Source organism: Triticum dicoccoides, chromosome 5A (assembly GCF_002162155.2).
Source record: "Triticum dicoccoides isolate Atlit2015 ecotype Zavitan chromosome 5A, WEW_v2.0, whole genome shotgun sequence".
NCBI lineage: Eukaryota > Viridiplantae > Streptophyta > Magnoliopsida > Poales > Poaceae > Triticum > Triticum dicoccoides.
In genome coordinates this window covers 350114353-350127346 of record NC_041388.1, presented here as the reverse complement: position 1 = coordinate 350127346, position 12994 = coordinate 350114353, and the positions used below count along the sequence as shown (strand labels likewise).

The 12994-nt window shown below is 47.9% G+C and overlaps 2 protein-coding genes across 4 annotated transcripts; both read left to right on the top strand.

Annotated features, from left to right (window-relative positions):
* Positions 1-2408: 2408 nt before the first annotated feature.
* LOC119301460 lies at positions 2409-8853 on the top strand. Of its 3 annotated transcripts, XM_037578423.1 has the most exons (9): positions 2605-2761; positions 2880-3004; positions 3795-4042; positions 4312-4464; positions 6028-6384; positions 6848-7310; positions 7403-7674; positions 7835-8086; positions 8459-8853. In XM_037578423.1, exons 1-9 carry the CDS (start codon positions 2709-2711, stop codon positions 8483-8485), a joined length of 1950 nt encoding a protein of 649 aa, XP_037434320.1. In that variant the 5' UTR covers positions 2605-2708; the 3' UTR covers positions 8486-8853. The 3 variants fall into 3 exon arrangements, with proteins under 3 accessions (XP_037434319.1, XP_037434318.1, XP_037434320.1); XM_037578422.1 differs by lacking the exon at positions 2880-3004 and having other exon boundaries at positions 2409-2761; positions 7406-7674; XM_037578421.1 differs by lacking the exon at positions 2880-3004 and having other exon boundaries at positions 2409-2761.
* A 1289-nt stretch (positions 8854-10142) lies between these two features.
* On the top strand, positions 10143-12462 carry LOC119301462 (probable endo-1,3(4)-beta-glucanase ARB_01444). Its single transcript, XM_037578429.1, has one exon. The coding sequence runs from the start codon at positions 10158-10160 to the stop codon at positions 12231-12233; it is 2076 nt and encodes a 691-aa protein (XP_037434326.1). The 5' UTR covers positions 10143-10157; the 3' UTR covers positions 12234-12462.
* The last annotated feature ends 532 nt before the right edge of the window (positions 12463-12994 follow it).

Below are 12994 nucleotides of genomic sequence, written 5' to 3'. Positions count from 1 at the left end.
AGAATCATAGGACATAATCAATGTATTAGTTAGCATAAGAGAAGAATCACTGCATTACAAATGTATCTACAGAGTACAGACTGACCTTGTGCCTCTCATTGACAAGGAGCTTGCAAGAAGACACAATTGAAACTGGTGCCCCCCATGACAATAACGTTCTTGGAGTTTGCAGCTGCTGCCGTGACATTCATCCTATTCTGTGAAAGAGAAAATTGGCAACGATGTTTAGGTTTGCCATCGCTGCATTCATGCTTATCTTTCATAGAAAGAAAACAGCAAAACAATTCCAAATCTCCGAATATCTGCTATTGTGGTGTTGTGCATGAAATTATTAGCCATCCCACTGTGACCAGGGAGAGATATATACAGTACCTGGTGAGTTTATCAAGAAGGAATAGTAAAGTAAGTGAAACAAAACAAACTGAAAGGTTTCTTAAAGTTGAACAGGAAATAATGGACAAAGAAGCTTGAAGCCTTTTGAGCCGACTAAAATTAATTGAATATTTACCATTAGAAGTGGAAGGCAGATCTGAAATTTAGTGGGTAGTGGCAAGGAGAACAACTAATGATAAACTAAATCATATACAACACATCACGTTCAGCAATGTATCCTCACTATTGAGATTTTTATACTACAAAAATTTCCGAAATTGTTAAACATAGGATACAAACTAACAGATATGCTCCCGTACACGGCACACCCTCCCTTAAAAAATCTATAACCGGGTCCTCCTTGTCCTATGGGTTGACTCCTATGTACTAATTGCTTCAGAATGCAATTACATGACATGAGGTGGGATACCACGTACTATACCTTGTGGGGATATGTGAAAGCAGTCAAGAGTACCACAGAGGTGGCGCCGAGCGAATCAGCGGTAGAACGGGATGAACGATCAATTATTCAATTCAGAGATTGCCGCCTCGTTCGTCAGGACACACTGTGAATCTGGAGCACAGGCAGGGGTTGAGGCCTCCAGGCGATTCAGGCCATGACGTGTTGACGACAGGGGGTTGCGTCCTCCAAGGTATACCTTATATTAGCCTCGCCGTGTATGCTTCTTCACCACCGCGGACACTGCCGTTAGTTGGTGCACGAGCAGCAGTCAAGGTGATCGCCAGGGCGGCCTGGCTCCTTCGAATTCCTCTACCAGCCAGCGTCGCCCTGCTCCTGAGCCTCCCCTCCATGACCGCAATGCCAGTTCATTGCCCCCAGGCGCCATGAACGGTCGCAGCGTAGGCTCGCCGGATTGGCGGCGGTGGCCTAGAACATCTAGGGCTACTCCATGCGAGGGATCTCTGCGGCTTGACGGGCGAGTCGCTAGCATGGTGAACATCTAGGGCTACTCCATACTGAATGGCAGAGCAAACAAATTGAAGCAAGCATGCCTGAACCAAACAGAGGTGGACTCCATCGATCAACCAGACAATTATCGCAATGATCGGATGGATTGACTGGAGAGATGGATGTATGGACGCAAGGTGTACCTCGAGCATGCGCCAGATGGAGGGGTCGACGACTCGACGGCCTTGACGGCGCCGTTGTTCCACTCGGAGCGGCGCTCCTCGGCGTCGAGGAACTTCATGCGCACCTGCACGCCGGGTGCCCAGGCGCCGATCAGCGCGTCCTCCACCTCCTGCTTGGGCACGACGAACTCCCCGGCGCCCTGGCGCGAGTAGTAGGTGACGGTGAAGAGCGTGCCCTCTGCCGCGAGCCGCACGGCCTCGTCCACCTCCTCGGGCGGGACCCGCGCGCGCGTTGCATGGCCGGCACTCGGCGCCCTCGGACGCCTGCTGGGAGACGGCGGGGTACCTGGGCGCGCGGCGGATCCCGGCGAGCAGCTCCCCGTCGGCGCGGCGCATGAAGACGACGGCGTCCCCGGCCATGAGCAGCTTGGCGTTGACTAAAATGGCATGATTTGGAACAAAGGCGCTGGGTGTTTCCTTACTTTGACGGTGGTTCGAGAGGATCGTGCGAGGGGATGAAAGAACTTACATTTGGTGGGAGGGGGCATCGATGGGGCACCAATGAGGTACATAGGAAAGGTAAGAATCGATGCGTTAGGAAAGTTAGGATTTTGAATTGATTTTCATGAAAATAGGGTTTTAATGTTTGTAATGTGATTTCTGTACCTGCCTGTTTGTGACGGTGTCTGGTTAGGAAAGTTTGTAAATGTTAAGAAAGTTTTTATTGGGAAAGTTTGTAAATGTTAAGAAAGTTTTTATTGGGAGGGTGAAAAAAATCAACGTGAGGATATGATGATGGAAGGAGAGACCAAATTAAACCAAACAAAAATAAACCAGACAAAAATAAACCTGACGAAAATAAACCGTGGACGCAATCCTACCAACTCAGTCATTAGGAGTAGAGATGAATGAAGGGAGTAAAAAAAAACCTCGCCTTTGCCCGCTGCCTCGCAGTCGCAGCTTCGGAGCTTCCTCCCCGCCGTGGTTGCCATGTCGCGCCCACACGACGCCGCCTCGATCGTCCAACCCAACGCCGCCTCCATCGCCCAACCCAGCGGCAATGCCGCCTCCCAGCCCAGGCTCAACCCAATCCCGATCACGTTCGCGGGCCCCTACCAAACCCTCGGCGCTCCGCCGCCGGTGCCGTACCCGGCGCCCTTCTACCACACGCGGCGGCCCCCAGCATTCCCGCCCGTCATGCCACCCGCCGCTTTCCGCGGGCCTAGCATATACCTGCCTCCGGCATGGCCGCCGGGTGTATTGGGTCCGTACCCAGGCACCGCCTTCCCCCCATTCGGTAAGCTGTTTACCGCAATGCGAATTGCCGGTCGCTTATCTTTTGGAATTATGGTGGATTATCAGAGTAACTAAGAGGGCACGGCGTATACTTTCGACTGACCGCTTTTCTGTAACAGTAATGATTGTGTCTTGATGCACTGCCCTACAAGAAAGGCGAGCCCCATGTTTGTTTCGGAAGATCTAGTGATCTTACACGACCTTTGGTGTCTTTTGGTTTGCTCCCACGACCTTGGTGTGTTTGGTAATGCTTATTGGCTGTCATGTTACACTAAAAACACAATGTGCACCATTTGAGGTTTTTTTTCTTACACCATTTGAGTTCATGCAGTGGTTTAACTGGTAGCATGCTGTGGTTTATTTTGCTGCTTCAATTAGTGTATTTTTTATAATATGTACATCACCCCACAGTGGAAAGCTGCAAACTTCCAAATTAACATTTCTGAAACGTGTGCTCTATCATTTCCATTTCTATGTTGAAGTCATCTCACCCATTATAATAAGAAGCTATTGATAGCAACACATTCTATCAAGCATTCATAGTCTGTAGTGCACTGCATTGATTATGGTATGATCTCTGAGAGTTCTGCAAATGATTGCTACAAACCTATTGTGTTTGATTAGGTTAGATTTGGGTGACCATATATGTCTGCCTCCAGATTTGCATAAAACCGCCGATTTGTCATGCTAATTATTTGGATTAATAGCAAGATGTTTACATGAGTTTTTATTCTGGTTGCAGTATTACAATCTGCATTTATACATCTCTCTTATTTTTCGCAAATAAACCTTCCATTGCATTGTTCTGCTCAAAGGGATGCTGAGAGCAATGGCCAGCTTTGTTTTACTCATCTGCTTGATCCGAGCACTATAATGCCTTTTCTCAGGCTGTTATGACTTGTAGATAACTTATTTTGTTTTTGTTTGTTGTTAAGTTGATTTATTTGTAAGGATAGATTATGCATCATGTGTTTGGATTACTGAAGAGTTACTAATATGGCAAAAGGAAAATTTGTTTTTTCTTTTGTCTGCAGTAGATCCGAGGTATTTTACACAGTATCCTATCCGTCCAGGGCCTCCAGGCTCACCTCAAAGCCTCATGTATCCTCCTGGTGTTATCTCGCATCAACGACCAGCGGTAATTCATGGCGTTTCTGATCCTGTGGCTGCGGCCAGACCACCTGTCCCACCTGTTGCTCCAGCAGATATACTACAATTTAATGTATACATAGGCAAGATAGCGTCAACAGTGGACAAGGATTTTATTCTTTCTCTTCTCCAGGTATTGTTATTTTTTGCTTCTTATGAACTTATAGTATACCTCTGTTTGTAAAATGATCTCTTAATACCGTATAACTAGAATTAAGTTGTTGTTCAAACTGATCTTGTTAAACCTATTGTCTTCTGGTGAAGCAGATTATAGGATATTTATTATGAATACAAGGTAGTTTATTGGAGTGTTTACAAGGAAAGGTTGTGAGGCATTAAATCACATCTTCTTTGGGTTGAGGGTGTAGATAATAGTGTGTATGTGCCTCTTTTTTGCTACAGGTTTGTGGACCTGTAAAAAGTTGGAAGCCAGTCACAAATCCCATAGATGGAACTCCTACTGCATTTGGCTTTTGTGAGTTTGAGTCTGCTGAAAGCAGTCTTCGTGCAAGGCGGTTGCTCAACAAACTGAGTGTTGATGGCCAAGAACTGGTGGTATGTACTGGGCTGCATGTCATTTATGCTTGCAACTTTTTGTATATTAATAAATGTAGACTAAGATGTACTGTTTCCTAGAAAAGTGGTACCCTAGTTAGAGATATTATTTTCAGAGTGGACATACATATTATGAATTTTTAGTAGATGACATACCTCATTTTGAAAAGTATCTTGCTAATACTAGTAGACATGCAAAAAATTGAATTGGAGATAATAGGCCTACAGCCATGGTGGTTTGGGCGATTTGGGGGGATTGGGGGGATTGGTGGAGAGGTTGCTTGGTACGCCTCTCTATAGGCAGAAGGTCTGACTGGTAGACCTGGCAGTGCATGGAGAGAGAATTTCATCATGTGGGTCCTAGTGTATTTTCGTTAGTTTACATGTCTTGGGGGTGCACCTTTCTAGAGGCAGATGAAGGGCTAACAGGTGGGCCCATGCGGCAGTGAGTAGAGAGGATTCTGCCATGTGAGATCTAGAGGTATTTCTGTTACTTTACATCGCTTGGGGTTATTGCGCCTTTCTAGAGGCAGAAATGATGACAGACCTTGCGCGACAATGAGCAGTGAGTCGCTTCCGCCATGCAGGGCCTATTTTTTTGGGGGTGATTTTATGCCGCACTAACTGTGAAACGGACGGAGGGAGGAATGTATGCATAAATGGCCCTAATGGAAGAGTGACATTCAGGTAATTCATTTAAAAGTGAAGACATAAGCTGGATTGGCTTTGAAAGTAGTGGTATTGGCATCAAGTTTTCTTTAAATAATTAAAGGTGAAGGATGGATGAATCCTTGCATTCTCCCCTTAAGTATTGGGAGTCATATATGTATATTTGTGTGTGTTACAAAAGTAGGATTGGATTGGAACTGATAATAATCCCCATTCTTCTGCAGTACTCCCTCCGTAAAGAAATATAAGAGCGTTTAGATCACTATATGTATATTTGAGCGTTTAGATCACTAAAGTATTTGTGTGTGATACACTCTTATATTTCTTTACGGAGGGAGTAGTTTTTTTGTTATAAAAATCGCAGTGTAGAACATATATAATATTTGAAGTTCCTGATAATATTTGAGAAACCATTTTGGTAATTCTGAGTGATTAAATGCAGCAATTTATCTATGCAGGAAAGTTAACCTTGTTTACGTATCCATTTGGCAGCTGGGAGCCTGGGAATAATCCCACTATTGTAAATTACTTACTTTCAATGCTATCATCATGCTTCAGAAGCAACTCTGATCTTGCATGAAGCCAATAACATAGGAGAACATGCATTTCAAGAATTCCGTTTACCTTTTCCGATTTTTTTGTTTGCAATATGAACAATTTTTTTTTCATTCTTTCTGAAGCTTATCTGTTATATCCCCCCCCCCCTCCCTCCCCCCCTTTGGGTTCTCAATCTAGTGGAATGCTTAATTTCATTTTCTTCGCAAGTTTGGTTCAGCATTTCCTTTTTTCATTCTTTGTCAAGGTTTCATTTGTAATGTTTTGCCCACTCGGGTTCTCAATCTAGTGAAGTGCTTATTTGTCTTATCTATGCTTGCTTTGTTTTGTTGAAATTAGCTTAATGTCAATCAATCCACCAGAGATTACCTTCAGAAACATGGAGGTAGAACTATAGAAGAGAAGGCCAGTGAAGCTGATAAGGACGCTATTCAAAAGATACGCAGTATGATTATAGAGAGATTGAAGAGTAAACTTCCAGGTTCACCAATTCCGCCAATTCAGGTGTCTGCCAATGTCAGTATTGTTGATGAGAATGAAGATGGTGATACAAGGAGTAGTGCACTGGAGGAGAGAGAAATCACGAGACAATGTGAAAAAGAGAAACATTTAGGGAAAAGTAAAGCTGTTGGTTTGCAAGGTCGGAAAGAGAGAGAAGTGACTGCAGCTAGAAAGTCTTCTTTGCAAATTGATGCGGTACAGTGTTTACTAAAATAATTGTTGTGTAGATCATATAATACACTCAAAGTTCTGATAATATTTGAGAAACTATCTTGGTATTTCTGAATTATTGATTACAGCAAGTTGTCCATAAAAGGAAGTTATCCTTGTAAAATTGCTTACCTTTAATGTTATGCGTCAAAATCAACTGTGACCTTGCAGTTTTCATTATGACTTCTATGCACTTCTCTTTTTATGAAGAATTGGCACTGTTAGAATAATGTTCCATTTGTTTATGGTTGAACCTAATGGCCTAGGAGAACATGCATTTGAAAAAAAAAGCCTTTTCATTTCCGTTTTGCCTTTTGCTTCATTTGCAAATTTCCCTGAGCATTTTTTATTTGTCAAGCTTTCATTTACAATGGTTTTTTCCGTGGGTTCTCAATCTAGTGAAATATTTATTTTGCTCTCATATATGCTTATCTTTTGGTTTGTACAGCTTAATGTCAATGCAGACACGTATCTTCAGAAATATGGTCAGAGTACTACAGAAAAGAAGGCCAATGAAGCTGATAAGGATGCAATGCAAAAGATACACAGTACGGTTGAAGAAAGAATGAAGAGTAAATGTCCAGGTTCACCAATTCCGCCAGTTCAGGTGTCTGCCAGTCCTTTATCACCGAGTGGTCATTTAGGGGCCTTAGCTGGTGATCCGGGCTGTTTCCCTCTCGACGATGAAGTTGTTGACGAGAATAGTGATGTTGATTCCATAAGTATTGCACTAGAGGAGAGGAAAATCAGGAGACAATGCGAAAAAGAGGACCATTTGCAATGTTGGAAAGATAGAGAAGTGACTGCAGCTGGAAAGTCCTCTCTGCAAACTGATGGGGCATCAACAATGTATGCCCCTATGGAGTGTGAACCTACAGTTGAACATGGGACGAAAAGTCAGCACAGGGAAAGTGAGTGCTTTTTTTTTTGCTCGTTAATTTACATTATCTTCTTCATATTCTAGTTATTTTGAACCTGGATTTGTTTTTGCTTCATTGGACAGTAGATGGGTTTCATAGGAGCAACGGCAAAGAGAGGCGTATTGTGTTTGCACCAGGCCTACTCTCATATGAACAGATCAGCAATGCGGGAAAGAAAGCGGGTTATGAATTGCAAGCTACATCCAAGCCAGGGAAAAATAAAACTTTGGATGCAAAACAGTTGCTTGATACTGTCCCTAAGGAGAAGGAAGAGCTAAAACAGTTGCTTGCTACTGTCCCTAAGACGAAGGAAGAGCTATTTTCCCATGATATCAATTGGGCAATTTATGAAGAGGTGAAACAGCATTATCCACCTTCTCCATTTTCAGTTCAGTACTTGAAAAAAAAATGTTTTGTGTATGTGGAACCGGACAATTCGTTGTCTTTGTGGACCATGCATGTTTAACTCCAGCTCATTCAGTATTGTGACATGAAATAAGTTTATCTTCCTGCAGCATGGATTGCATGAGAGAATGAGGCCTTGGATTTCAAGGAAGTTCACGGAAATTTTCGACGCGGAGTTGCCAGAGTTTGTGGACTATGTCGTCAAAACCATGAAAGAACATGTGAGTGCACCCAGAATGGTGGAGCTCTTTTTGTCTCTGTTGGATGATGACACGGAGAGGTTTGTCGTCTTGATGTGGAGGAAATTGATATTTGAAATCAAGAGAGTCGAAACAGAACTAGAAGGAACGAGGCCATGCCAGGTTTGTTCTTCTCTTTTTTTTTAAAAAAAAAAACTTCATGTGGTAAACACACGTGAATCCGTGTCGATTGTCTTGTGATGTTTTCCAGTTTTAGGCTCCTGCTGTTGACATGAATAAACAATAAAGTAGTACTCCCTCCGTTTCTAAATATAAGTCTTTTTAGAGATTCAATACGGACAACATACGGGTATATATAGTCATATTTTAGAGTGCAGATTCACTCATTTTGCTTCATATGTAGTCCATATTAGAATCTTGAAAGACTTATATCTAGAAGCGGAGTACGTACATATGAGTCAATGTGCTTTGTGTTGTTCAAATACGTACATGGTTGAATTACTGATGCTGTGTATGTGCCGCTGCCTGTCACAGTGCGCCGCTGCTCAAGGTGGTGTGTAGATTGGAAGAAGCTTGCTCCTCTGAGCTGCCGCAGTTGCTGACTTGTACATGTTGCAGTCGAGCAGTCGGTTTGGGCAATGTTTGCGTTCCTGCTCTTGGCTGTCATTTGGTTCGTTGAACTTTTGACGCAATCTTGGACTTGGACTTTCACTTAACTCGGTCAATGTATGGAGACTTGCCATGCTGACAGTAGCAGAAAGCACATTGGCGGTGCCAGCTTTTCTTTTATCTTGTAAAATCAGTTAACTGAGACTTAAGTATCTTTCCGCGTTTTCTCGAAATATAAGATGTTTTATATTTCGAGGCGGAGGTAGTAGTTGCGTGAAAGGGAGGGAGGCGTCCACAAAAGCATAAGTCTGGTGATGTGAGATTGGTGTCCTGGGTCAATGTTTGGTTGGACAGCTCGATGATGGCGACACGGATCGATCTGGAGTATATGACGCCTGGTCTGTGTCACGTTAGGAATGCACGTCATTTCTGGGATGGTTTTAGGTTACTTTGCTTGCCTGATGGGCTTGGGATTTCCTGATAACAACTAGTAGAGGAACACCTCCCTTTCTTTCTTTCTTTCTTTTCTTTCCTTGTGAAGATACGACGATGGAGCAACCCCACCATTACCATTGCTCCGGTCGACACGATGCAGTTTACATGTTCCTTGCTGTCGCGTCCAACCAAGACAAACTTTTCTCAAGTTGCAACGAACACCAACGGCCTTTGGCTTGCCCTGGCTTGGCTTTGCAAGCAAGCAAGGGAGAAGCGACGGCGAGGGGAGGGGGCCATCGCCATGATTCATTTCGTTTGGTTCCTTGCTCTCCCAAGCTTCTCTCTCCGGAAGGAAACACGTTTCGGTGATGCTGCGGTGACCCTTCCCGGCGGGCTGCTACTTGGGTGGGACAAATGCTTGCTTCTCGCGCTCCTCAACTCAACTCTCAACTCAATCCTGCCCCGTGCCAATCCTTGCAAGTTGCGAGGCTAATAATAATAGTAACAGCATAGCACACTTGGGGATTTATTCATGTGCGGAAACGCAACCACTCCATCATACCACATCAGCTTCCAGGTTCCGAGAATAACAAGGTACGTGCATTATCTTGTTTTTGGCGTTTTGGGTAAGCAAATGGCAATTGGTAAAGGAAATATCTTTCTTCCCCATGTTCGTGCCGCGTTTTCTTCTTCTTGCCAATGCCTTAGCCGTTAATCATCCCATCGCGGTCGGTGTCGCGTCAATCTCACGTTCGTGTTTGTCTACGCGCAGCCAGGAAGGGAGGGAGGGACGCACTCCCGACGCCGGACGCAGCGGCTATGCTCACACACAAAATGAAATGAGTGTTCACACCAGCCCGGTCAAACATCCCACGAAAAACATTTTCAAAAAAGGAACAGCCTAGAAAATATCCCAAAAATACCTTTTTATTTGAAGGAAAAAAAATCCAAAAATAAAATAAAACAGATCAGATCAAGCCAAAAATCGAGATCTGTGTATATAAAAAGGAGGACGGACTCGGCGATGCGGAGGTGGAAGAAACAGCTGGGCCACACCATCTCCCGCCTCGTCTCCTCCAAACCCCCATTCAACCTCGCAAGGCCCAAGCCCGCCGCGCCGCCGCCACCCCCACCTCCCCCACCGCCGCCGCATTCATCTCACCCGCCCCCGCCCCCGCCGCAGCCGGCCATGCCGCCGCACGGGCGCCGCCCCGCGCCGCCGGCCCCGGGCGGCCACGTCTTCCCGCAGGCCGCGTCCACGGTGCTGCCCGACCCGGCCCGCTTCTTCGCGCCGGGCCTGCTCTCCGCGCCGCTCCCCACCAACTGCTTCTTCCAGAACTTCACGCTCAAGAACGGCGACCAGCCCGAGTACATCCACCCCTACTCCGTCCGCTCCGCCGCGGCCGGGCTCACCCTCTGCTACCCGGCGCGCAGCCACTCCCCGGCCTTCGACATCCAGACCTTCGCCGCCGACCTCACCGTCTCCTCCCCGTCCGACGCCGCCGCGGCCGGGCAGCCCCACCGCGTCGTCGCCTTCGACGACCTCTCCGTCACCCTCGACTTCTCCTCGTCGCTCCGCGCCTTCCTCGTCCGCGGCTGCCCCTTCGTCACCGTCGCCACCGCCGAGGCCGCGGGGCCCGTCGACGTCTCCGTCGCCTCCGTCCACGCCTTCCTCGAGGCCGCGCCCTGCGACGACGCGCGCACCAAGTGGCGCCTCCGGATGAACAGCGGCCAGACCTTCCTCCTCTACGCCTCCGCGCCCATCGCCCTGTCGCAGGCCAGCGTCACGCAGCTGGCCGCGCCGGGGTTCTCCGGCGTCATCCGGATCGCCTACCTGCCGGACCCGGCCATGGAGGCGGTCCTCGACCAGTACAGCCGCTGCTACCCGACGGCCGGGGAGGCCGCGCTCAACCGCCCCTTCTGCATCGACTACACGTGGCGCAAGCAGGGGTGGGGGGATCTGCTCATGCTCGCCAACCCGCTCCACCTTCGGCTGCTCTCCGACGACTGCTCCGTCCGGGTGCTCGACGACTTCAAGTACCGGAGCATCGACGGGGACCTGGTCGGCGTCGTCGGCGACTCCTGGGTCCTCAAGACCGACCCCTTGTCCCCAACATGGCATTCCACCCGGGGCGTCAACGACGACGGGGTCGACGAGGTCGTGTCCGCGCTGCGCAAGGACGTTGACAGCCTTGCTTCCAGCCCCATCACCACCACCTCCTCCTACTTCTACGGGAAGGCCATTGCCAGGGCGGCGAGGCTGGCGTTGATCGCCGAGGAGGTCGGGTGCCCCGATGTCATCCCCGCGGTGCATCGGTTCTTGAAGGCCACCGTCACGCCGTGGCTGGACGGCAGTTTCCAGGGGAATGGCTTCCTGTATGATCCCAAATGGGGCGGCCTTGTCACCAAGCAGGGGCTGCAGGACTCCGGCGCAGACTTTGGCTTCGGGATCTACAACGATCACCACTACCATTTGGGCTACTTCCTGTATGCCATTGCTGTGCTTGCCAAGATCGATCCATCCTGGGGAAGGAAGTTCATGTCTCAGGCCTACTCCATGGTTGCCGATTTCATGACATTGTCCCGCAAGTGCGGTGCGAGCTACACCAGGCTGAGGACTTTTGATCTCTGGAAGCTGCATTCCTGGGCCGGAGGACTGACAGAGTTCGGCGATGGGCGCAACCAGGAGAGCACGAGCGAGGCTGTTAATGCTTATTACTCTGCTGCGCTCCTTGGACTGAGCTATGGGGACACACACCTCGTCTCTGTCGGCGCGACGCTTACCGCGTTTGAGATGCTGGCAGCGCAGACATGGTGGCATGTCCGGGAAGGAGAAGGGATCTACGAGGACGACTTCAGCAGCAACAACCGTGTGGTCGGTGTCCTGTGGGCGAACAAGAGGGACAGTGGGCTCTGGTTCGCGCCACCGGAGTGGAAGGAATGCAGGCTGGGGATCCAGCTCCTGCCGCTCCTCCCGATCAGTGAGGCCCTCTTCCCGGACGTTGGGTTCGTCAAGGACCTGGTGAGCTGGACCACGCCGGCCTTGGCGAGGGATGGTGTCGGAGAAGGGTGGAAGGGCTTCGTGTATGCGCTGGAGGGGGTTTACGACAAGGAGTCGGCATTGGCCAAGACCAGGGCACTGGCATCACACGACGACGGTAACACACTGACGAACCTTCTGTGGTGGCTCCATAGCCGCGGCAATGTCGACAACATGGTTGTCGGATCCGGCAGGTGCTGCTGGTATCGGCAGTACGGCCATTGATGGCGCTGAGTACGAGTTGCTGGGGAGGTGGAATGCACTTCAGGTATGTCATGTGTACCTGCAAGTGAAAATGCCCGGGTTTCAGACTGTGAGTGTTGCTGGTTCGGCTTAAGATACAGAGTGGTTGTCCATTGTATTTTAAACATCAGTACATCACAAATTCACGATGTTATAGTGCTCTTCTTATATTTGAATAAATCAAGTTGGTGTCACAGCCAATTCATCAGGAGGTTACATTGTGTTCAAAAGTTTCAGTTTACTGCTGTGTTCAATCTATGCTTACCCTGTCGATACCCGGTGTTGCATTTCTGGGTATAATAGACTGATTCCACATAGGACAACCGGGATATAACGTATAATTGTTCAACAGAACACGACACGTTGTTTTGTTGGTCACATGATGCAACCGGTAAACAAAGGAAGCCACTGCTGATATGTTCTGACTTTAGTTGAATACTCTTCCAAACGAAAAGTGAATCGGGAAGGCCTCATCTTGTGTAAGATGTGTACTATGTTTTAAAGGCGTCCCTAAGGCGACGCCTAGGCGTCGAAGCGCTCCCCCTCCGCTTTGGAAAATCGACCGCTTTGGGCGCCTAGGCGTCCAAAGCGCCCGCCTAGGCGTCGCCTAGGCGCCAAAGCGCCCCCCCTCCCTAAGGCGGTAAGGCGTCGCCTTAAAAACATAGGATGTGTAGCTTAAAATCCACAATTAGGTAGGGGCTATTAGTACCACAATTGCTGGTTACAGAAGATAAAAATTCACG